At 35.7% G+C, this 26,042-nt stretch overlaps 3 protein-coding genes and 1 long non-coding RNA gene across 6 annotated transcripts in view; 2 read left to right on the top strand and 2 right to left on the bottom strand.

Moving 5' to 3' along the window:
- LOC123547337 (lipase maturation factor 1-like) overlaps positions 1 to 22,073 on the bottom strand; it is a 58,135-nt gene extending 36,062 nt beyond the window's left edge. Inside the window, exons 1-5 of the mRNA XM_045334357.2 lie at positions 21,839 to 22,073; positions 9,008 to 9,331; positions 7,721 to 7,869; positions 6,963 to 7,028; positions 5,300 to 5,473 (exon numbers count right to left, since the gene is read on the bottom strand). Of these exons, the coding sequence (XP_045190292.2) occupies positions 5,300 to 5,473; positions 6,963 to 7,028; positions 7,721 to 7,869; positions 9,008 to 9,331; positions 21,839 to 22,058 (933 nt within the window). The 5' untranslated portion in view covers positions 22,059 to 22,073. The remainder of the gene's footprint in view (positions 1 to 5,299; positions 5,474 to 6,962; positions 7,029 to 7,720; positions 7,870 to 9,007; positions 9,332 to 21,838) is intronic.
- On the top strand, positions 16,124 to 21,121 carry LOC123543533 (uncharacterized). 2 transcript variants are annotated; one of them, XM_053551630.1, is made up of 5 exons: positions 16,145 to 17,162; positions 17,885 to 18,027; positions 19,449 to 19,747; positions 20,663 to 20,746; positions 21,008 to 21,121. In XM_053551630.1, exons 1-5 carry the CDS (start codon positions 16,530 to 16,532, stop codon positions 21,037 to 21,039), a joined length of 1,191 nt encoding a protein of 396 aa, XP_053407605.1. In that variant the 5' UTR covers positions 16,145 to 16,529; the 3' UTR covers positions 21,040 to 21,121. The 2 variants fall into 2 exon arrangements, with proteins under 2 accessions (XP_053407604.1, XP_053407605.1); XM_053551629.1 differs by lacking the exon at positions 21,008 to 21,121 and having other exon boundaries at positions 16,124 to 17,162; positions 20,663 to 20,914.
- Positions 19,746 to 21,035, bottom strand: LOC128559562 (uncharacterized). The gene is made up of 3 exons (XR_008372465.1): positions 20,761 to 21,035; positions 20,361 to 20,460; positions 19,746 to 20,127 (listed from the first exon to the last, which is right to left on the bottom strand). It is a non-coding gene; the product is annotated as an uncharacterized LOC128559562 (long non-coding RNA).
- Positions 22,074 to 22,249: 176 nt separating the features above from the next.
- Positions 22,250 to 26,042, top strand: part of LOC123547333 (dynein axonemal assembly factor 9-like) — a 160,456-nt gene continuing 156,663 nt past the window's right edge. For both annotated transcript variants that reach the window (XM_045334350.2, XM_053551632.1), the window contains exon 1: positions 22,250 to 22,364. In XM_045334350.2, the coding sequence (XP_045190285.2) occupies positions 22,288 to 22,364 (77 nt within the window). In that variant the 5' untranslated portion in view covers positions 22,250 to 22,287. The remainder of the gene's footprint in view (positions 22,365 to 26,042) is intronic.

The raw sequence follows: 26,042 nt of genomic DNA on the forward strand, positions 1-26,042 counted from the left end.
GTCATCTACTCTGCATGTTCAATCATCCTATGAAGTTTCAACATTCTGGGTCAAGTGGTTCTCAAGTTATTGATCAGAACTGGTTTTCAATGTTCAGCTGTGACCTTGACCTTTAACGGAGTGACCCCAAAAACAATAAGGGTCATTCACTCTGCATGAACAATCATCCTATGAAGTTTCAACATTCTGGGTCGAGAGGTTCTCAAGTTATTGATTGGAAATGGTTTTCCATGTTCAGGCCCCTGTGGCCTTGACCTTTAACAGAGTGACCCTAAAATCGTTAGGGTTCATCTACTCTGCATGACCAATCATCCTACGAAGTTTCATCATTCTGGGTCAAGTGGTTCTCAAGTTACTGACCGGAAATGGTTTTCAATGTTCAGGCCCCTGTGACCTTGACCTTTCATAGAGTGACCCCAAAATCAATAGGGGTCATCTACTTTTCATGTACAATCATCCTATGAAGTTTCAACATTCTGGGTCAAGTGGTTCTCTAGTTATTGATCAGAAATGGTTTTCAATGTTCAGGCCCCTGTGACCTTGACCTTTGACGGAGTGATCCCATAATCAATAAGGGTCATCTACTCTTTATGATCAATCATCCTATCAAGTTTCAACATACTGGGTCAGGTGGTTCTCAAGTTATTGATTGGAAATGGTTTTCAATGTTCAGGCCCCTGCGACCTTGACCTTTCACGGAGTGACCCCAAAATCAAAAGGGGTCATCTACTCTTCATGACCAATCATCCTATGAAGTTTCAACATTCTGGGTCAAGTGGTTCTCTAGTTATTGATCGGAAATGGTTTTCAATGTTCAGGCCCCTGTGACCTTGACCTTTGATGGAGTGACCCCAAAAACAATAGGGGTCGTCTACTCCAGCAGCCCTACAACCCTATGAAGTTTGAAGGTTCTAGGTCAAATGGTTCTCCAGTTATTGCTCGGAAATGAAGTGTGACGTACGGACGGACGGACAGGGCAAAAACAATATGTCTCCTGGGGGAGACATAATTATATGTCGACACGTATATATATATATAAATATATATATAGGTGCACATGTATATTTAATTGCAGCTAGCATGTGCCTGCAAGTGCAGTAATATAGATTCACTCATAACATTATACCTGCATGTATATTATTATGCATGCACATATACTTTAACAGGTACACACTGGGGTATTTCTAAAATAGAGTACTTTAGAATGTTCAAGACTATGAAAATGAGTGGAGTAAATTAAAATACAACAAGAGCACCACAATGCGGAGCAATATATGCCCGAAGGTATGACCTTTGATCACTAAGTGTGACCTTGACTTTGAAGTGTAGACATCCAGAACATGCGCTCTGCATGTCATCTCAATGTGCCAAGTTTCTTTAAAATCCTTTGAGCAGTTCAAGAGTTACAGAACGGACACGAAACATAGTCATATGACCTTTGACACGTAAGTGTGACATTGACCTTGAAGCAAGCCATTCAGAACATGCGCTCTGCACGTTGTCTCAATGTCATAAACATTTGTGTCAAGTTTCTTCGAAATCCTTCAAGAGGTTCATTAAAGATCCTAGGCCCAAGTTGTTTCTCAGCAAAAGATGTTAAATCTTGGAAGATGGACGATGGATGCCAAATCATCCACCCACCCGAACTAGAGCTGTCACAGGAGTGACGAATTATACCCCCACAAAACAGCCTTGTCACAGAAGTAAGTCAATGTCGAAGTTAAACCTCAAAATCAATAGGGGTCATCAGCCTGACCTGTATTTTATAATGTTACACCTGTGTACCAACATTATTTAAATTTGTCAAGCCTTTCATGAGTTATTGTCCGGAAACCATGAAATGACAGACTGACAAGCTCACTCCTATATATCCCCCCCAAACTTTGTTTTGTGGGGGCATAATCAGTAAGGACAAGATGGCACGAAGTTGCTCACCTGATTTTGACCTTGAATGCTACAGAATAAGTTTAGTTAAGAATCATTTTAACAAATCTGAGAGAGGTTGTTAGAAACACCTGAAGACCTCAAAATCAATAGAGGTCATCTGGTCATGAACAACCTCCCTATCAATTTATGATCTTAGGCCAAAGGGTTCTTAAGTTATTATCCAGAAACCAATTGGTCTACATAACAACAGACCGACCGGCTGACATCTGCAAAACAATATACCCCTCCTTCGTAGGGGGGCATAAAAATATGTCATGCAAGGATGCTACAGATCAAATTTAATGATTCTTGGGATGTTACTCAAAACTTGTTCTAGTTTATCTCTAATGAACTCTGTGCACAGTGTAGTGAAACCATTTCAACAAATCTGAGAAAAAGGATGTTACAGATTTAGTTTGGTGAATTTTCAGAGGAGTGGTATGCAGGTTTTCCATTTTTAGCAGCACTGGCTGCCCCCAAGTGCAGTCAAGTGGATCATTTCAAAGAGCTTTAGGTAAGTCAATGCAAGGATCCTTCTCACCAAATTCTATGATGATGTATCAAGCAGGGCATGAAATGAAGCTTTTTCTAGTTTAAGCTCTGATGTTCCCTAAGTGCAGTCAAGAAACTTGGATATGGTACATGCATTAATGCAGTACACATTCATCAAACTGTTACAATGTTTTTCTATCTTTAGTCTGATGACCCATAAGAGAAGTCAAGCAGAGCCATTTGAACAAGACAGTCTGAAAGACAGCTATATCACCCCCACCTCCCCTCCCGCTGTTATGGGTAGTGAAAGGATTGATGGTATTGGGTGGAAGCACTGAAGTATATCTTATAGTGACCTTGAGCCAGCATGGCTGACACATGCGTTTTGCAAACCACCTTAATAAGGTGAGCACTTCACCAAAATTTCAAGAAAATCCTTCAAGTAGTTAGCAAAAAAGGAGGGTACAGGAAATTGAAGACTCAAACATTTGAGTTGTGACCTTGACCTTGAGCTGGCATGGGAGAATTTTGAGTTCTGCACATCATCTTGATAAGGGGAATATTACAGCCAAGTCATATCAAAATCCTTCAAGGGGTTTAGATACAGGGCGGACACAAAACGTAAGGCTCAAACCTTTGACCTTGAGTTGAAACCTTGATCTTGAGCCAACATTGTTGGCTGACTCATGAGTTCTGCACATCGTCTTGATGAGGTGATCATTTGACCCAAGTTTCATGAAAATCCTTCAAGGGGTTTTGGAGATACAGAGCTGACATAAAATGGAAGGCTCTCACACCTTTGACCATGAGTCAAGGGGTTTTAGTTATATGGAGCAGACACAATTGTTACGGATAGACGGAGACCATTCCTTTAAACCCCCACTGCTTGTGGCGTGGGATTAATAAATTTCAGAAAGGCCTATGAAAGGTTGCTTCTACTAAATTTGGGAATTATAAATCAAAGTTCATGAGAAGGAACTGTTAAAAGGTTTTTTTTCCCTATTTTTAGCTCTGGCTGCTCCCCAGAACAGTTGAGAACCATTTGAACAAACATGAAAGAGGGCCATGCAAGAATGTTTCTGACCAAGTTTGGCGAAATTCATTCATGGGCTCATGGTGGCCATTCATTTTTAAAGAATCAAGATGGCTTGAACACATCTGGTTGAAGGTCATGTAAGGAAATTTTCTGTGATTTGTTTTTTAATTGGTTCAGCAGCTATGCTGTTTAACAAATCAAAATAACTTCAATTTGAACAATCTTGATAAATGGTCATCTAGAGAAAATTGTGTGAAATTGTTTTGGAAAATGTGGTCAGCAATTTCTAAGAAGAATTTGTCTGGATCATAGTTCTCACAATACATACACTTGAAACCCATTATAATGCTACTTGATATACCGCGGTATTCGTTATAATGCTGTATCGTCTTGGCTCCCAAATTTTAGAGGGTAAAAAAATCAAAAAAAAAAAAAAAAAAAAAAAAAAAAAAAAAAAAAAAAAAAAAATCCGTGGACGTTAATTAATTTGATCATAACCAGCGTTAAAACTACATGTACCTGTATACATTAACACCTTTCCATGAATCAATAATCGTCTGCTAGCTTACTTGTTTGCGTATCGCCTTTGTTAAAGTTTCAATACATGTAGACCTGTGACAATTAGGCAATCAGTACCGTGTCAAAATTAAATTGTTTGCATTAACAAGCATGGAAGATCGGTCAGTCAACTATCAAACCCTTTAAGTATGAACCAATTAAGCGGATGACATTAACACTCGAGTGAATAAAAATCGAACAACAGGCCCAGTTTTGTAATAAAATGCAGCCGTTTTTCATAATCATCATTCTCGGTTCGTCGGAATTTGCGAAGATTCGAGGCACTGAAAGCCATATTGAGAATGTTCTCCCTTTTTAATATCGTATATTAACGACGGCGATTTAACAATTTTCTATCTTATTTATCGATTTTCTTCATGTATTCAAAATTATTTTTTAAGACTGTCCGTGTTTTTTCTTTTTTAGTTACATAAACCCCCAGTGCAATTGCATTGCGTATGTAATTCTCATGACAACGCACTCCCCACACAGCGTTATACATGTTTACTTCCGGGATAAACAATTTCATCACGACAAAATGAGAAGATGACACAGCATTATAATTCTTTTAATGTATTTTTCAGTAGCATTTAAGGTAAATAAATGTCCCGTTCATAAGATTCTTATTTCTTATTAACATAAAACAGTGTCCAAAAATACGTCTAATACATTACCGATGGGTGGGGTATTGCATTTACCGCTGATACGATCAACCCGCGTTTTAAATTTAACCCCGCTAGATCTGCGGGTCTCAAACCTTGGACCCCGATGACAGCGTTATAACGGGGTCCCAGTGTATATACATACTGAGAAAAGTGGCATGCCAGCAAGTGCCATGTTTCTTCATGAATCTGGACAATCTAAACTATCATCCAAGAAATATTTTTGTCAAATAATTTCAAAATCATACATGCTTAAGAGAAGATGATAACTGAAGTCTTTATATATATTATCTGTTCCAGTCCCTACATGCAGATCCTACCCAGCCATCAAAATTACAATACTTTCATCCGAAGATCTGTGCTTTCCCGGTTGAGTTAACAAATGGGCTACCTCATACTGTAAAATCATTAAATTTCCTGGTTTTGGTCAAAATGGCAATTTCGTGGGGATATGAATTCATGGATTTCAACTTTTGAACATAAAATGAATGGGGATTTTACTTGTTCGTTGGGATTAAACTTCCTGGATTAACTAAACCATGAAATCCACGAAAATTAGTCCCCCATGAATATTAATGATTTCACAGTATATTAAAATGAGACAGCATTGGAAAACAGGGCTTACCTGGAAAAGTATCTGTATAGCTCCACCAATCATTTTACAGATTCTTGGAGTTGGCATTAAGAGTAACAGTGGTGCAACAAGCTCTACAAAATGGTTAGAACCAGTCTCAAACTTGTGGAACCAGTCTGGAGTCTGATGCATGTAGTAAGCCATAGGATTGGGCACAGGCTGTGTCTGAAAGTACCAAGAAACAGAAGTTTTATGTTTGAGTTTTTCTAAAATATTTAATAAAACAACTGTTGGCTCTAAGGGCATTAGATATGATAAAATATTCACAAGAAAATCTTGATTATTGCCTCATTCCATACTGTGTTCTTCTGGAAATATCACATCATATCTAACAGGACAAGAATCAATAACTGAATACTAGTTTATGACTAGTAAATTCCACTCATTAGTCGCTAGTTGGTCACATGAAGGTCCAAAGAAAATGATATTCACCAAAAAAGATATTCTATGAGGTGAACATCCAAGTCTATGGACCTGACCATCGTAATGATATCACCTTGGCCAGGTCCAAAAACTTGGATTTTCACCTCATCATCATACAATATCTGTTCAATGTGCAGCGTTCAATTAACCTAAGTTCCTGGCTCCCTTACCAGTATCAGTGGGTTCACTTCAAGTAACTCAACTACTCCACAATCAATTAACCTAAGTTCCTGGCTCCCTTACCAGTATCAGTGGGTTCTCTTCAAGTAACTCAACTACTCTACAATCAATTAACCTAAGTTCCTGGATACCTTACCAGTATCAGTGGGTTCTCTTCAAGTAACTCAACTACTCTACAATCAATTAACCTAAGTTCATACCTTACCAGTATCAGTGGGTTCTCTTCATTAACCTACAATCAATTAACCTAAGTTCCTGGATACCTTACCAGTATCAGTGGGTTCTCTTCAAGTAACTCACTACTCTACATCATTAACCTAATTCCTGGATACTTACCAGTATCAGTGGTCTTTTCAAGTACTCACACTCTACAATCAATTAACCTAAGTTCCTGATACCTTACCAGTATCAGTGGTTCTCTTCAAGTAACTCAACTACTCTACAATCAATTAACCTAAGCTCCTGGATACCTTACCAGTATCAATGCGTTCTCTTCCAAATAGCTCAACTACTCTACATGAGACAACAGTGGAGGTTGAATAGACTAGACATACTGTTTTCTATCAACAATCACAGAGAATGTGTCACACCTTGGTGAACACATTGGCTGAGAGGGCTAAGATGCTTTCCTAGGGAGGTAGAGGCTCCAGTTATGATTCCTGGCTACTCCCACTTCAGTGTGCCCTATTGCAAGGCACTTTGTTGTGATTGCCTCAGTTGCTCCAGCTATAAACAGGTATCATTAATTTGCAAGGAGTAAGGTATAATAGGTTTTAACTGTTCTTTAAATAGGTTCGCCTAGAGGCTCTACAGTGCTTACGTTCATTGCTTTACAAAGCAACGGTAAATAAAATTTACCTTTAACTTTGGAATCGAGACTAATGTCTCCAGATGATAGGAAGTTCTCTGCTCTCATATTGACACAGTCTAAACTAAGAGAAAGTTATACCAAAACACTTTGTATAAGAGATTTCAAAAAACTATTTAAGATGAATGACAACAGTTTATTGTCACAGCAAGTAGATACTGCAGAAGCTGTATTGTGCCATACCTCATAGTGGTAATTCATACAGGTGAGATCCCTCCAACATTTGTCTCCCCTTATTTTTATTAGTCCCTGAAAAATAAAATATTTGATAGTCATGAAAGATAAAATTTGCCTTCCTTAAAATATCATTATTTAGTCCCTGAAAGACAGAAATCACAGATACAGAATACAAGTTTAACTGATAACAAATATATATTTATGACAAAAGTGATTAACTGTTAGAAATTATTGTTGTTTATTTAGTATTAATGTGAAGTTTCTTTGGTAGGGGAGGTAATTACATAATACTGCTGTCCATTACGTCATATAAATTTAGTTTCTTTTGCTGGCTAGTATCCAAAGGTTATCGACAAACATAAGCATAGTTCATATGGCAACTTTCAGCTTTTGATGGTGGCAGAAAACCCCATGTTCCTCTGTATTAATTCAGGCATGTGTGTATAGCTGTATAGCTTCCTTACATGAAAAATTTCTATGCCAAAATGGAGGCTTCATACCCACAGGGGTGACTGGCAAGTGATTCAATCAGCCACCTTATTCACTTGGCCGTAAAGCACAGAGGCCACTTTTAAGGGTAATAAAAAGCACTACAAAAAGAGCCTTGTTACCACCTAAATAGTTACCCTCAAGCCAGATATTTCCATCTGCACCTTCAGCCACTGAAAGATTCCTATATTCTGTAGAGGAGATATTTACATAAAACTAATGACTACAATTAATGAAAGACTTAAGTTCTATAATCTATATATACATGTACTTACGGCACCAAGCATTATTCTAAAAATAAGCCATCTGTATCCCCAGATTGTAACTCGTGATGTTGGTGTGAATCTTGGCAGAGGATCTATGTCAAATAACGGACATAAAAATATCGCCAGAAATCCTGTCTCCAGTAACTGTGATTCCCATCCTAGTATAATGTCAATGTTAGACAGATTAACCCTTACCCTGCTAAATTTCTATAATGAACTTGTCCATCTTTCAATTTGGACAATACCATTAACTGTTATAAGGGGTGCTTACCAAAAAGATACTGGTTGAATGGTGAACATTGCAGATCATGATCAGACTGCACGGATGTACAAGCTGATCATGATCTACACTGGTCCCAAAGGCAGAACCAATTGTGTCAAGCATGATTAGGGTTAAAAATCTTTGCAAAGAGAAAATTTTACAAAGTTTCGATGTTATATGGAACCATCCTAAGGCATCCTGGAATGCAAACAATAAAGATGCAATCACTGACACTGCAATTTTTGCAGGACATTTAACCATCTCTGAAATAACATATTGCGAAAATAAATTTGAACTATTTATCCATCAGAAACATAACACAGTCTGAGTTAATTTCATCAAAAAGATATGGGGACATTTAGTTTCATGCTTTATCCAAACATCTAACCTGCAACTGACATGTTTTTCAACTGCTGAAACAAACTGGCAGTTATTTGAAGTTCTGATGGAAACTTTGTACAATAAATGATCAAGCTTGTTAAAAAGACATATGAGCCGTGCTATGGGAAAACCAACATAGTGGGTTTGCGACCAGCATGGATCCAGACCAGACTGCGCATCCGTTTTTCTAATTGCAATAGGCTTTGAAAGCGAACAGAATGGATCCTGACCAGACTGCGCGGATGCGCAGGCTGGTCTGGATCCATGCTGGTCGCAAACCCACTATGTTGGTTTTCCCATGGCACGGCTCATATAAAAAGACATATCTTAATATCTTCAAATAAAAGATTTTAATACCTAACTGTCTGTTCTGTGAAATTCTGACAAGTTAAACATATTCCAGGTTATGGGTAAAGCTCTGTGTTGATTCAGTATAGAACTATTTTTTTATCCCTGTACTTTGGATTAAAATATAAAATAATTCTTAGCCTGGAACAATTATAAGACAAAGGTACAACGTTACAATAACAAGATTGAAGACCAGTCTAAGAACTCAAGAATCAGGCTGGCTAATTCTGAGGAAAAATTTGAAAGGTTACATTCTAAGATGGGTCTCAAAATCTTAGTTTAATAACATCAGGACAAATACTTACCAAATCCATACCATCTCTGTCCAACATTAACAAGCGAGTGATACAATGCCCACAGAACAAACATAATAAACCAGTTAGCTCCTCCATTAAGGATGAGAAAACTCGATAAACCAAGTCCGGCATAAGCTATGTAGTCCAACACTTCGTCCAGTACTTCATCATAGTCAAACAACCATATCAATGAAGGCACTTTCAGGAATGTTGACCACTTCACTCGTCCACGTGTTCGCCTTTTTGCATCATCTAAGAAAGATGAAGCTGGTAGGAGACCGTAAGATCCAATTAATTGTTTGTTCTGGTGTTGAGCGACCAAGAATGCCACAACTGAAATATATCATATGATCTGTTACTTTTATGAAAACATTGGTCCAGTCAAAGAGATCTGAAATGTCACTACATCTTGTCACAAAACAGAATTTTTTTTTATATTTAAGAAGATGCTAATGCTTTCGGTCTGTTTAAACCTGTGTAACTGGAGAAAAACTGAAGCAAAACTGAATTATCAAATTACTGCCAACTTAAAAGATACTACTTTGGACAGATTTTTTTAAACATTGTCATGTTCGAATAATAGTTGCAGAAATAGACCAATCAAATGACCTCTATTTTAACACTCAAAATCTGCACAACAGCATACAGAATTCTTGTGAGGCCTCAAGTAGAGTACTCATCTTCAATATGGTCACCCCACTGTGTGTGTGTGCACACTTAACTAAATATAAAAAACAAGAGCTGTCTCCGTAGGATGACACATGCCCCCAATGGCACTTTGAATGAATAGTTATGGCCGATGTTAGAATTTAGGACCTTTGACCTACGGAGCTGGGTCTTGCGCGCGACACATCGTCTTACTGTGTCACACATTCATGCATAGTTATTTTAAAATCCATGCATGAATGACAAAGATATGGACCAGACATGCCCATCAATGCACTATCATGAAAAATGATCTTTAACGTCTAAGTGTGACCTTGACCTTTGAGCTATGGACCTGGGTCTTGCGTGTGACACGTCGTCTTATTGTGGTACAAATTCATGCCAAGTTATTTGAAAATCCATCCATCGATGACAAAGATATGGACCGGACACGCCCATCAATGCACTATCCTTTAACATCTAAGTGTGACCTTGACCTTTGAGCTACGAACCTGGGTCTTGCGCAGGACACGTCTTCTTACTGTGGTACACATTAATGCCAAGTTATTTGAAAATCCATCCATCGATGACAAAGATATGGACCGGACACGCCCATCAATGCACTATCCTTTAACGTCTAAGTGTGACCTTGACCTTTGAGCTACGGACCTGGGTCTTGCGCACTGCACGTCGTCTTACTGTGGTACACATTCATGCCAAGTTATTTGAAAATCCATCCATCAATGACAAAGATATGGACCGGACACACCCATCAATGCACTATCCTTTAATGTCTAAGTGTGACCTTGACCTTTGAGCTACGGACCTGGGTCTTGCGCACTGCACGTCGTCTTACTGTGGTACACATTCATGCCAAGTTATTTGAAAATCCATCCATCGATGACAAAGATATGGACCGGACACGCCCATCAATGCACTATCCTTTAACGTCTAAGTGTGACCTTGACCTTTGAGCTACGGACCTGGGTCTTGCGCACTGCACCATCGATGACAAAGATATGGACCGGACACGAAAATTGCAGACAAACCGACAAACCGACAGACGGTTCAAAAACTATATGCCTCCCTTTGGGGGCATAAAAAATAGAAATGGTACTAAAAAGCGCAATCAGATGGATACATAACAACTATTTCACATATGACAGTGTCACAAATATGCAAAATTCTATTGGTTTAAGATCTCTGATGCAAAATTAACCCTTAGACTGCTAAATGTCTAAAATGGACTGGTCCATCACTCAATTTGGGCAATACCATTTGTTATTCGAAGGAGTTTTCACTGAAAATTTACTGACTGAATAGCGAACAGTGCAGACCATGATCAGACTGCACGGATGTGCAGGCTGATCTTGGTCTGCACTGGTTGCAAAGGCAAAATCAGTTGTCGCCAGCAGGCTAAAGGTTAATAATCTTTAACAAAATTGTCCATTCACTAGTAGCTATTCCTGTCCCAGCTTAATCATTTAGAAAAACCAAGGAGACTGACTCGTCACACACACACTTTGGCCTACAGGCAAGTCCATACAGTTTCCAATTATTATAAATTTTCCTTTTTTTCCAAGTACTGTTTTCTTATGGAACAACCTCCAGTCTGAAACTGTTCTCCTACCCACGCTTGAATCTTTCATGCAGGCAGTATACCAACATACATTCAATTAGTTGTATCAAAGTGACTGTGTTTTTTTCACCTGGTTTTACTACTGGTACTGATGATAAACAAGAACAGAAAATGAGGTTTTTTACCTGTATCTTTTTTATTTCTGCAAATTGAAATCAATGGTCGGTATCAAAATAAAGCTTAATCTTTGCTGAAAACTTATACATAATTCAAATTTATATTTAGTAAGCAAACTCACATGAAGTGAGGGCCTGAAAGGGATATGTAAAAAGGGGACTTTATGAACATTGACTGATGATAAATTCGCACCCTTTGTCATTTACAAAATTTTCTTGGTATTATTATATTGAAACTTTCCCCAAAAAGCTGCAACAGTCATTCCTGATCAAGTCATGAAAAGTAACAAATGTCAGGTCTTCATGTTTCAACAGTGAGCATGCACAAAAAAACACCCTCTTCCCCAGTAATTTTGGATAAATATTTTTTATACAAATTTATGTAAGTCATTTATTTATACAGAATATTTACCAATTTTGTTTTTGTTTACACCCGTTGGTGTTGTAAATGGAAACTATTACATGGTGTGTTCAATTTTATAAATAACCGATTGCAATCGAATATTTCCAAGGTGTTCGACTTTATCATCTGTCCGGGTTTATCATCAGTACCAGTACTCTTGTCTGTATGTCTTACATTTTTAACAGGTCCCAGAAATGTCACAAATTAGCAATATAGCTAACTCTAGCTACATATAGCCAGAATTAGCTATAAAAACCAATAAAAATAATGCAAAATATGTCAAAAATACAAAATGGTTGTAACTGCATCCCAATGGTTTATACGATGAAAGACAATTGCACAAAACCAAGATCTTTGCCCTCACATTTCTAATAAATGCAGCAATTTTTAGGGATAAATCAATGAATAATGTTTCACTTCTGACAATCACCATTATTTATGAATAATTTAGTAATGATTTACCGCAGAAATTTGCAACATGTATTGAAATTGAGACTGTATAGATCTCAGTTCTTTGTGTTTATCTTTTGTGTTATAAACCATTTGGATGGAATAATGACTGCTTTATATTTGATACTGACATATATTTACTTGTTATTGGTTTTATAGCTATTTCTAACTATATATTGTCAGAATTTGCTTTACAGCTAATTTGTGAGTTTTCTGGGACCTGTTTAACTGTTCTCAGTCTGACTTTCTCCTTTTGACATCAAATTGTCAATACTTTTGTAAAAATCTTTCCTTTGCACTGACTGCATGTCTGTTAATAATACCAAATAGGGCTGTTAAACAATAATAAAAGATAAATAAATAGAACTGGCAGTCATAAACATTCTCTGAGCTCTTTGGTATGTGCATGTCGTGGAGAGTACACATAATAGCGCTAACTGGGCCAGTACCCTAACTAGGTCAATGCCTGGCCTAGTTAGCTCACATGACAAAAAGCAAAGACAATGGCCATAAAAAGGGAAAAGAACTCAATTTGTGTTTGTGTTTGTCATCTGATCTGATGCTGGATCTTGCTCCAGGAACCGGGTTGACGGTTCAGGTGGACACCCCCTGGAATTGCCACCAGATTAATACAACAATTGTCAACGATGGGAGAAGACTACTAGATGCAGGTACTTCAGACAAGACAGTTACCGGGAGCGATGGACAATGCTGGGTCACAAGCTTGGGTGCTGGGTTCAGAAAAAGCACCCTCCTGAATCGACAATGAAGTATCACGAGGCATTTACTCGTTATCTAAACCAAATGGTAAAACTGGATTTTAACTACAGCCCCCAGCTGGACGTCGATGATGGAAGAGGACCTGCGGAGACCAGCATTCTGCACATCGGCCAGAGACACACAGATCAACCAGACCACTGAACTTACACTTCTAGAATGGTGCAGTACAACAACTTAAGTTAGCAGAAGATGAAGATTACATCAAAAGTTGATAAAGTAATTAATACCGTGAGATGTAGAGGATAACAACATCAGCCAGCTTATATTAACTCTAGACAAACATAGTCATCTTAGAGACAGTCATCTTATAGATAATCATCTTACAGACAGCAACTTAGAGAGACTGCATCATTAGAAGATATAACAGCATAGTAAACACTCGCCCATATGGGTTTACTCGGTTGAGAGAGAAAAGAAAACTACATCATCATCATCTAAACATCGAGTCAGTGAGAGTGAAACTGTAAATCTAGATCAAGACGACTCCATTCACAGCATCATTATCACCATGTGATCACCTCACATTAAATGATTATACCCCTGATTTAATATGGAGATATTGATCAACTCTGTATTCTGCCAATACAAAATATTGATTTTCTGGTATACATACTGCACAGGTGTGGACAGAGTTTAGCAGGTCTGGTTTCATTGCCCGAAGGAGCTATATAGCTAGAACGAGCTAAAATAGCTCGTTCTAGCTATATATCGAACAAAAGAAGGGTACAAAACCGTCTTTTTTTCATATTTATCCGAATTATCGAAAGTAGACGGAACGTATGTCACTCGCTTTTCACTTGTACTTGGCAATATGAAATGTTTTGTCAACATCAAACCTCCACTTTTTTTAGAAAATTTGGCGTAAAAAACAAGGGCCTTTGAATAACACCTACAATATGCGCCTGTTTTAACATTAATCGATGGTTTTCAACGCTGTTTTCTTCTGTGAACTCCTACTGTGTCAATCGGAGTTGTTCGCCTTGGTCGGTTATGTAAACAAATAAGCAGTTTAAACGAAATCTATTGTTTTAGTTAATTAGTAAGGGTGTAAGCAAATGTATGTGCTATTGTTGTAATTTTTTTATGTATTGAAAAAAAAAAATGAAAATCATAGAAAATTCTGTAATAAATAATTGCATAATAAATTCCGCTTACTTTTGTTTGTACTATTACATGCACGGGGTGCACTTGTAAACAAAGCAGTGTACAATGTCACATAGAGGTGAAACTTATTCATCATAAATATGCCTTGCTCATGTGCCTGTAGACATCACGACCAGTTTAGTAATGGTAATGCCAGTTATATCCACCAAATTCGTCACAAAAAAATAAAAGTAGATGTCCTTAACTATATGAAAAAAAGTGATCTTATTCCCAGAAATGCCAGTGCTATTTGTCAGATTTGTATAGACTATGTTAATGCTAATTTTCTGAGTCTTTCTACCTCAAAACGGAAAAACAGTTGGAAAAAAGAGGAAATTATTGATGACATATTGCATAATGTTGATTCGAATGAACTGGTTGATATTGCTGAAGCTATAGGTAAAAGAATATCAAGTGATATTGAGAAAGACAGTGTTTTAAGTAGTGTAGATTATAGAGATCCAGGTAATTTGTCAAATTTCAAAATCACTCAGTGGTTAAATGATAGAAATGATGTTTTAGTTAGGTTTGTGAAGTCTGCTGCAGGTAATGGTAACAATCCTAAAAAAGAAGTATGTATTGTTACTGCAGTTGACAGTATATACAAAGCCAGACGCCTAACACACGTAGCCCCCTTGCAATTTTGCAAGAATCTTGTAAATTACTATTTAAGTGGAAGTAAGGTTGTTGCACAATTAAACAATCGACAAACAGCTTGTGGTAGTTATAGCAGCTTACAACGCTGGCTGAAAGCAAATGCCCAACAACCAGTGCAAAATGAGCGTAACAGTGATCAAATAACATTTTTTGATAATAATCAGGTGATTGCTAGAAACTGGAGAGTTACCTTTGGACACAAAAACAACTGCATCTGTTATCACTATGCTTCTGCACATTACACCAGCATTATATAGTAATTTACAGGAAAGTCCACATCTTACTCCTAGACAGTGGTTGTTCCAGGAAAATAATAGTACCACAGTTGCCAGTATTAGGCATTATATAAAGGAAGCTGAAAGCAAGTTTGATACTATAAGAAATTGTTTCCTTGCAAGTAGGCTTAAGGCAATCGTTACAGAAAATAAAGGAACAGACAACGTACAGCAAAGGATAGATGGTAAGTTAATGTAACAGTTAACACTAACAAATAATATGAAAGAGGTGTTCTTATGTCCCCATGTAGAGGTACAAACACTTAACCCTTTACTTTCGTCTGTGTATAATTATCTATATTAAATTCTAACTGACAATGCAATTGCAAAATATTAGTATATTACTATAAGCGGTATTAATTTATAGTCCGTAAATCGGAATTACACAGTCGCGTAATACCACACACTATAAGGTGGTAGGACTTCCGGTACATAAGTAACACAAGGAAGAAACAAGAACAATACCAAAAGTTAACGCATGCGCAAGGGTTAAGATGTTTTTTCCACATGTCAAGGTTTAACACGATTAACTTAAACACCATCGTATATGTAAATTGATAAAAGTTTTATTTTAACACCATGTTTAGAAAAATAATAAAAAATTGTTACATTTACATTAAGTGTGTACTATAAATCATCCATACTTTTTAACCGGATGGTTCTTTCAGTACATAATTTATTTAATAATTATAAAACTTAACTATAATTAAGAAGGAACATATTTATTTATCTTAACAACATGTATATATATATACCACGATTAGTTCACTGGAACGCTTCTAAGTTGTTATTTGTTATTGTTTAAAGGGTTCATTGGTCCAATAACAAAATAGACTTTGCGGATCCCTATGCATGGGCGACCAGTTGCCACCCGGATGAAAAACCACACGTTAAAGTAGGAGAACCTGCGTTGTTTAACCCTTGCTCATATGACTCTGTAAAAAAAGTACTCAAGGTAATGCTGTACTATCTTTGAAAATATACAATGTACAAAGAATATATGTAAATGTTTTGGAGTAATTCTAGTCATTTAAAGTACATCTGTGGCAAAATTTATAATTCTGCTTCATCTAATTCATATTAAAAAATTTATTACCCGTAAATTCAACTTATACCTGTAAATGTGACATTACACATAATTATACATTTTAAAGTTACGTAAAGCACAAAGTATGAAATTTGTTAATTTTTTATTTTAATTTATATGATAACCCCTATATCGCTTTAGGAAATATGAACAATATCGAAACTGTATTTATATTTACATGGACAGCATGTACAAGACCAGTGTCATGTAGGAGATAACAGAACATGGACATGTGTAGGATGTGATGGCCTTCCCTATGTTCTAGGATCACGTTTGATCGAAAAAAATGATGATCTACGTGATATATTGCTTGTTCCCGGGCTAGGACACATAGAAATGACTGCCGTAAAGGCCTGTTTCAAACTTCTTTGGGACGTTTGCCTGCAAGATCTTGCAAAGATGCTTGGTTATCGCACACCACGTGCACTTATGTGCTGTAAGGCATGCACAAACCATCATAAGTCATGGATGATCTTAACAATATTCTTTTACGGTACTATTGATGAAATATTAACTACTTACATTTCACAAGATGAAGCTCCAACTGTAGCTGGTCTATATACATACATAGGCAGCTGTAAGGATAGAAATTTCCGTTTCATGTGCGATGTCGTCTTAAACTACGTGCTGGCAATATTTGCATTTCGTTGTGGTACAAGGCGAAATAATACCGATTACATTATGGCTGGTAAAAGTAAATTTATGAAATTGTTCTATGGCTTAAATAATACAAATTATCAGGAGATCATGTACAGAGATTTTAAAACTCGCGTGTTAGCTCCAACAGCAGTAAAGGATTTCATATGTAAGAATGAGTCGTTTTCTGTTTCTGGCAATATCAGCAAAGGAGAAGGGGGTGATTTTGTCTTAGAGGCATACAATCGTAGGGCAAAGAGATGGCTACCTCCAGGCATTCCAAAGCAACATCACTGGGTCAATGTTTGCAGAAATTTGAATTTGCTAGAAAAGGTTAATTTCTATAATATTTATATTCTGATAAAAAGATTATATACAATAATTAAAATCAAAAGTAGTATAGGGTTCGGTTTAACCACAAGTAGTACGCATGCGCGGTGGCCATCTTGTTTCTAAATATGCTATTACATTTGCATAAAATATGTTTCTTATCACATTAGTCTGCCATATTTGGTCATGTTCGGTCTATTTAAATCTAAATATCTCAGAATCGGTTAAAGATAAATTAATTATTTAAACGAAGTGACGACCACAAATATCACTCCTTGCTATTTATTTTAAAAGTACTATATCAAGGACGAATGAATTTCCCGTATATTTTATATAGTAGTTCATTGTACATAAATAGTAAAGTAAGATAAAATTTAAATTAAACATATCATGTCTTAATAAAAATATTTTAAAATGCCCGCCGCAAGTATATAATAATACACATTGTTTTTAGGCAAACGAGACGATTTATTTTTAAATAAGATGGCAGCCTTGAGTATGTTATAATTCGCATTGCCTATATATTAAATTGAAATAACTTATTTGAAAACACCATGACCACCACGCATTCTCAGTCACTGGGGTAAAAGCCAAATTTTAAATTAAAAAAAATATTAAAACATTTTTCTATTTTTTAAATCAACCCTCTTTTTAAAAATATTATAATGTAATAATGAAATAGTGGTTATTACTTCCTTCAACATGTATTATTTTAATGTATTCAGATAAGAGAAAACACATTTAAAGAGATGTGCATGCCAGAAGAGTTAGATACTCTGTACCATCGAGATTTTTCCACGGAAATCTTTGAATGGAGGGTGAAAATGAGAAGCCTTAGATATTTAAGCAATGCAAGAGAAGAATATAGGTTTGTTCAAAATGTATTGCTAATTGCCTTTTCGTGCTTTACATTTTTCCCATAATTTGTATATATAAAAGAAATATGTTATTTACAATAAACACTTTCACAGCCAGCATGACTATATCGGCCCGATATACGTATAATGTCGGAATGTCGGCAAAATGTGCCGATGTAGGGCCGACATCCGGCAGTTGTAGTGCCGCAAAATATTTAAATCGGTAGATCGACATCAATCAGTGTAACTATTTTGTACGTCAGATTGACACCTGGCATGTATTGGATTCTGTAATATAACTATATTTTATATATATTATGATAAATCTGAAAAGTTATATAGTTGTTTATATGTGCTAATTTATTAAGCAAATATGATGAATGCCAGAATTAATAAAACTAGGTTCCAAACAAAATTGTAGACGGTATTTATCAGAATTTTACATATAATAAAGGGAGGTAATAATTAATATGCATTTTTATTTATATGTAAAATGCCGCCATAGAAATATTTGTAATTAAAAATAAATATTGAAAATATAAATAGGTTTAAAATTTTAATTTAACAATTTTAATAGTGTTAAGAATATACATAAAGCTTACGTAACTGTATAAATAGTATATCAATAAAATTAATAAGAGTCATACAAATGATGCGAGACACATCAGTTCTCAAGAAAATTACTCCGAGATTTTATAAAGTGTTTATTTTAACACAACTTTGATAAAGCAATCATCTGCCAATATCGAGCCGATATCATTTTGATGATGGACAAATATCGTTTGCCATTATCGGACCAATGTCATTATGATGTCGGCCCGATAACGTCTGCCGATGTCGGGCCGACATCATTCTTATTTCCAACCAATATTGAAGCCGATATCGAGCCGTTATAGACAACGACGTCGGTTTGATATTGGGCCGATATAGAATGCTGGATGGATTAATGACAACGTTTTATATGAAATTTGTCTTTAAGATACGTAGGACTATATTTCAAAATTATCTCTAATGATACTTATATTTACTGTTCAAAATAACTTAATAACATATGGTGTCACGTTAGAGTCAGATCAGAATACAATAGAATGAAAACCAAAAAATAAGATTTTTTCTCCATAGCCAAATTGTCACCTATGCTACTTTCAATTTGTTATTATCCATCGTCGTTTACACATACTCCATCGCTTGCTGTTTAGACATTTGAAACTTTAGTAGCGTGTTGTTTTTATTCTGTTTATGATATGGCAGTAATGGGACACCATATGTCGTAAACATATTGTGATGACTATATAATAACCGTTTTAAGTTACTGAACCAAATTCCATTTACATAATGTAATAAATGCAAGCTAACGTTTTACATTTTATGCTAAAATGTTTATTGAGATAAAAAGTAAGTCTTTAAAAGGACACATATTTACTTTATTTAGTGACCACACATCAGTTTCTGGCGAAAGACTGGATGTGGGTTTAATCAGATTTGAAAGAACCTGTGAAGAAAATTTAAATGCATACCTGGCATCCATTGAAAGAGGAATGGTGCCTGGTAAGGGGTTGTCTTTAACGCCAGTATTTACAACACCCCTTGATCGTACAAAGTTTCATGCTATTGAAAAAAAGACCAAACAACAGATAACGAGCATTATAGAGGAAGGCATCAGTGACATTCACAAACATGGCAACACTGACGAGGCGTTTGTTTTAGAGACTCAGTGGCAAAAAATAAGAGGTAAAATGATTAAACCAGTACAAAATTATTTTATTTTATCATAATATTAGAAATTTATTTCATGTACGATTTAATGTGTGTAGGGCAGAAAAATTTGATGTCTTCCAAATCACTTTCAGTCTTAGCAACAATACCAACACACAGCGTATGGACCCAAAAATCACATTTCTTCCTGTACTCGCAATTGAGCCACAGGTCTTTTTTTTTATTAGAAGCGGACATTCTGTGACAAATGTCACATTTTGTTTTTTCCCCTTCGTGAATAGCTTCCTCTTCTGGTACTTCTGGCGGGTCTGGGTATACCAAAGAGGATGAAGGCTGCAACTCCTCAAGTGCCACTGCCGCTGTTTCGACTGGTGTATGCGGTGTACTAGTATTCCCTACAGTTGTTAATATAATAGCTCTATTTGTATGAAATTTTACACGTTGATTTTTCAATGTAAGTTAATAATATTTAAATATTAAAAACTGAAATGCGTATATCTGACGTATATAGAGAACATACAGAAAATACCCAAAGAAATGGAACACATTTTTAAAAACTAACCTTTTTATTACTCTAATTATAAACGTCATTATTATTATTATTATTATTTTCACTGTAAAAACATACCTATTGAACATCCCTTACTTTTCCAATTGCCACAGACACCTGATTCAGTCTTCCAGTCTAGACTAAATTCTTCTTTTGTCATAGTAGACAACTCTTGAATCTATAATATTATCACAACCCTATAAGGTGCAATGTATTCTCGCGCGCACGTGTGTCTCTTTTTTTACTACATATGAATCAAGAATAATACGTCTAGGTTGTTATGTTATTATGAAAATGTATAAAGTATACTTCAGAACTTAAAAGGTGTTGTATGAAAAATTTTTTAATTGAAGCCACGTTATTATATATACATATTGCAGGGAAAACTAAAAATGAAATGCTGATGTTTTATAAGGAAGTGGTAGTTGCTTTAGAGAATGCTACAGCTGTTGAAAGTGACACAGGTAATGAATTTTACCTTTTTAAGAATTGTAGGCTTCCTATTATACGTAGTCTGTGCCCTTTTCTCAGCATCAGTTATGTATTCCACTACCACTGATCCTTTATGGTGGTTTTTTGCTCTTGATTTTTGACCCTTTACATTCTTTCCAGGGTTTTTGCCATTTGTTTTCTAATAGATGATGTCACATTAAATATATTGTAATATACACTATTATTATTATAAAAAAATTGAGATGATCTAAGTATCTTTATTAACATTTCAGAGGATGAAGACGAATGTACGGAGGACGAGTAACAGAAATAATTATGTGAATATGTTTATGGTAATTCTTAACTATTACAATTATCATTATTAAAAAAAACTCACCATAGTGCACTGAAAAACGCTTAAGACAGACACTGGAAAATTGATATGAATCGTCTGAAGGTCACAAAACCCGTGTACAGGAAGTCCAAAACCCGTGTACAGGAAGTCATATGATGGAATAAAATAAACATTTTGAGAAAAAAAACAAACAATAAAAAAATAAATTAAAAACCAATTTAATTACGGGAACACCCTGTAGTTAATTAATAAAAAACAAAGAATTCGTTTAAATTAGCTGCTGAATCCGTATGATCAACGGTCACCAGGATGCGGAAGTTGAACAGAAATCGTGTAACAGCTTAATTTTCAGTGACATTTATCTATTTATATGTTTTTCACCCCATATTGTAGGTGTTATTCAAAAGCCCTTGTTTTTTACGCCAGATTTCCTAAAAAAAGTGGAGGTTTGATGTTGACAAAACATTTCATATTGCCAAGTACAAGTGAAAAGCGAGTGACATACGTTCCGTCTACTTTCGATAATTCGGATAAATATGAAAAAAAAGACGGTTTTGTACCCTTCTTTTGTTCGATATATAGCTAGAACGAGCTATTTTAGCTCGTTCTAGCTATATAGCTCCTTCGGGCAATGAAACCAGACCTGTTTAGGCATTGCCTAATTTCAACTTAAACATGCAATATAGATACATTAATTGCCAATAATATATTAGATGGTGAGACAAAATGACCTGTCGTGCATAATGCTCATAAAGCTTTGTATACTCACAATAAATAAATCCGAGGTATCTCAAAAGAAGAATTCTTGTTAGCCAGTATGAGCCATTTTCTATCTTGTCAGTTTGTGTCACAACAGGAGACTTTGCTGAGTGTGAGACTGAAGTTTCTTCAGTAATATTTTCAGTTGTCTTTTCAGTGACAGATTCCTTTTTCACTGTTCTTTTCCTTAAACCCTCAGCCAGACTCTCTTCTTGACCGGTGGCAGCCATTTCTAAATCGCTTATACCAATCATAAAATCTCAACGGAATGACCTTGATATAATATTTTGTCCGGCAAATTGAATTTTCAAACATTTTATGATAATTTTTAATCCCTTAAGTTTTCAAATCATATTTTCGGATGATTTGTTGAACAAAATAACATATCAAATTAATTTATATTTTGTATATGTTATAAGTGGTCTGCAATGGCTGAAATTTTGACATTCTTCTAAGAAAATGAGTTTAAACAAGCCAAAACGACCTTCTTCGGCAAGGAGAAACATCAGACAAGAAACTTTTAGTTGCTTTGTTAGGTATTGTATATGACACTTTAGTGCATTTATGGTGCAATGTCCGTAATTTGTCAGAATTTTGTTGGTTGCTAACAACGCCGACCAACTGGTTTGTTGAGTATAGTGGGTGGGGTATTATTAGTTCTTGGAAAAGCAATAGTTTTATGTCTGGACATTTATTCTGTTGTCTTTTTAAAACAAAATCACAAATTTTAATTATTTTGATAGACTCTCAGCTGTCAGTTAAAGAAAGTTCTCCCATAAATTCTACATTTTCTGTCAATAGACTCAATTCGTCAGAACGCAGACATGCAATCAGGAGCTATTCATAATTTTAACATGTCTGAAATATTGCGAAATAATACTAATAATACTCTGACTTTATCAATTATTATAGACTCCCTATATAAAATCTCAAACTTTAAACCAATGTTGGGCGGTTAAAACCGCCCCCGGTTTTAACCAGCGGTTTTAACCGGTTAAAACCTCCCCCCGGTCAATACTCCCTGAAGTGGTCAATACCGGTCAATACTGGTCGATTGGTCAATACTGGTCAATTAGTCAATACTGACTTAAGATATTTTGCAAAGTTTATGAACAATTAAATAATGACTGTTTAAGAACATCTGGGACTTGATTATGGTAAATGCAGGCATTATTATTTAGTTAAAGCAACCAAATCAATACTCCCAAATTGGTCAGAAGTGGTTGATTGGTCAATACTGATTGATACTGGTTTTTAAAACATTTTCTGTTAGATTAGATTACAAAGATGTATAATTTTGTTGAACCTCAAAATTTTGTAGAAAGTATTTCATAAACTGTAGCAGTAAGTGTTTGATTCACAAGTGATAAATCTAATGATTTTTTATATTGGTATAAATAATTTAATGAAAAACTGCTGCAAAACACCTGGACCCTTTCATGGAAGTGGTTTAATTGTGTTTTGATAGCAATTGTCACATTGCCTAATTGACAACATGTCTTACAATATACAATAGATGTTGCAGACCTGTCTATCTAGTCACTAATTAGCTGTCAAGATCAATAATCCCACTGTATTATTATGCTTGAACATGGTAAAGTAAGTCATACAATCAAAGTATTCAACTGACCAATATTGACCACTATATGTATTAATCAGGGATATTGCGTAGGACCAAAATTTGAATTGACCAGTACTGTCCGTTTCAATCATTGTAATTTATATTAATAAAATCTTTAATTAATTTAAAATAAAGGCTACTGTAAGAAGATAAAAGCATTGAATAAACTAGTATTGACCACTGACCAGTCTAAGTATATTGTCCAAAACTGAGCCTGACCAGGACACATTGCCACAGACCAAAACTGAATCAACCAGTATTGACCACTATACTTTTTAATGAACAAAATTTTATATTATTCAAATTGCTTTATTATTTTTATATTACTATCACAGCCTGTGCCAATCTGCGAATGTGCATTATGTAAAAGTGTTGAATAAACCAGTATTGGCCACCCAAGAGTGACCATAGTATTGAATCGACCAGTATTGACCGGTATTGACCAGTATTGACCGGTTTTAACCAGTATTCATGGTTCGCACAGGCCATGAAAAATCCTTGAATTTGATGCCTACTCCTTGAAAACTACTTGAATTTTGTAACAGTCAGAAACTATTTGAAAACTACTTGAATTTAGGAAAAAACATGCAAAAGATGGCAAATAGTCCTTAAATTCGTTGGGTGCGAAGTGAAAACGGACAAACATTATAAACGGACCAAAATAAACTAAAACACGACGGAAAAAAACCAACCGTTACCGCCATTAGGGCCTGCCACGGATTTGGCGATAGTACAGTACGGTACTGTACTTTACGGGTTTTATGCTCTTTCAAGTAATTTTCACACTGTATAATTTATCCGCGATGCCTTGAAGGTCATTTTTGGTTATTTCATGTCTCAGCAACAGTGGCATTGCGCCCATTTTAGTCCTTGAAAATGGAGGAAAACTACTTGAAAACTCCTTGAAAACTACTTGAATTTTTTTTGGGAAGGTCTGTATGAACCATGGTATTGACCGCCGGCCCGGTCAATACTCATATTGACCAGCTTTTTGCCAACATTGCTTTAAACTAAAATCAAAGTATTAAATTCATATATTTTAATGAAACTTAAAATATTCAAGAAAGGTGAGAGGTTCAACAGGTTTGAGAGATAGCCTGTTTGTAGTCGGTTCAAAAGCTCACATGAGCTTATGTTGTACTTGTTCGATGTCTTGACGACTTTAAATAAATCTTATCTTATCTTAACCAGGCTGGTCCAATTGACCCATAACAAGACATGTACACATGGGTCTAATAAACCATACTTGTCATAAATTTCAAATTGTGTTGAAAGACAAGTTTATAAAAATATGCGCTTAGAAACACATTCGCAATCTTGTTTTGGCATGTACGCTTACTTCTGAGCATGTACTTCGTGCTCAGACAAGCTATATAAGCTGCCTTGACTAGATTTTTGCCATAGAATGAAGAGAATATGGAATAGATTTAGAACTGTCAGTAGAGCAGTAGTTATTTGCATCAAATTTATGGTAATTTTCGACTTTTATACGTTAGTTTGCTGTGTTTCATCAGTTCGCCATTTTCCCAGCTGTATTATGATCACAGGGCTAGCGCTGGAATGGGCATTTTGAGCAAAATGCTTAAAATGCTAATTTTGGCTCAAGAAAATTCAGAAATGGCTCAAACTCTAAAAAACCAGTCAATTTTTATATAATGTTATTTTGGACCAAAGAGTGCCAAGACAGACTGTGACAAAACATGCAATAAACAAGAGGCACAGTCCATGGTCCATTAACACCATCAAGTGACAATAAACCTGTGCCCTTGGGGTAATTAAAAGCATCTCTCACAGTTTGTTTATCTAAACTGGTACTGATTAATGAATATACATGGATCAAAGGTGTTTTATTGAAGTTCCTTGATTGAATAAAATATTGAGCCATCTTTTATCATAAAATTATTTCAAATGAGTAATTCATTATTGATGCCAATAAGTATATAATAAAATGTTTTTAAATTAATTTCTTGCTTGTCATTATGGCTGAGAAAGATAGTTCTGAATCAGGTAGTTTACCTCCTGCAAAGAAAGCAACATCTGTGAAAAGTGAAACTAGGACTCTAAATCCAGCTAGAAAATGGAAAACAGACTTTCATTGGTTGCTTGTGGATTACTTGTAAGTTTGTGTGATTTATTTCAAAACTAATAAATAAATTCACTGCTTAAGAGTTGTCCCAGTAGTTACATGTATATAATATATTGTTAATTCATTCAGAAATGATATAAATTATGGTTTAAAATAAATTTATCCTTGATGCAATGTTTTGCTTATTATTACACAAGGACTGACCATTCAGTTATGAAGCATTTAGTATGATTTAACATTTGTGGATAATGGTGTTTTCTGCTGCAATCTAAGCATTTGAAATACCTTAAAGCCCTAAAGCTTCTGGGGGCAAAGCCCCCTGTGAACCCCACCAAAGCCCTGTCGTGGACACGCGAATGGTCGTGCGAGCCACTTCGATCCATGGCGTAAAAATTTGGCTCAAACTTTTTTCAACCCAGTGCTAGCCCTGGATCATGTAACTGAAAGTAGCCATTTGATGCTGGCAAAAGCAGGGAGGTAACCGAAATAGTACAAAGGGAGAAAAAT

Source organism: Mercenaria mercenaria, chromosome 9 (assembly GCF_021730395.1).
Source record: "Mercenaria mercenaria strain notata chromosome 9, MADL_Memer_1, whole genome shotgun sequence".
NCBI lineage: Eukaryota > Metazoa > Mollusca > Bivalvia > Venerida > Veneridae > Mercenaria > Mercenaria mercenaria.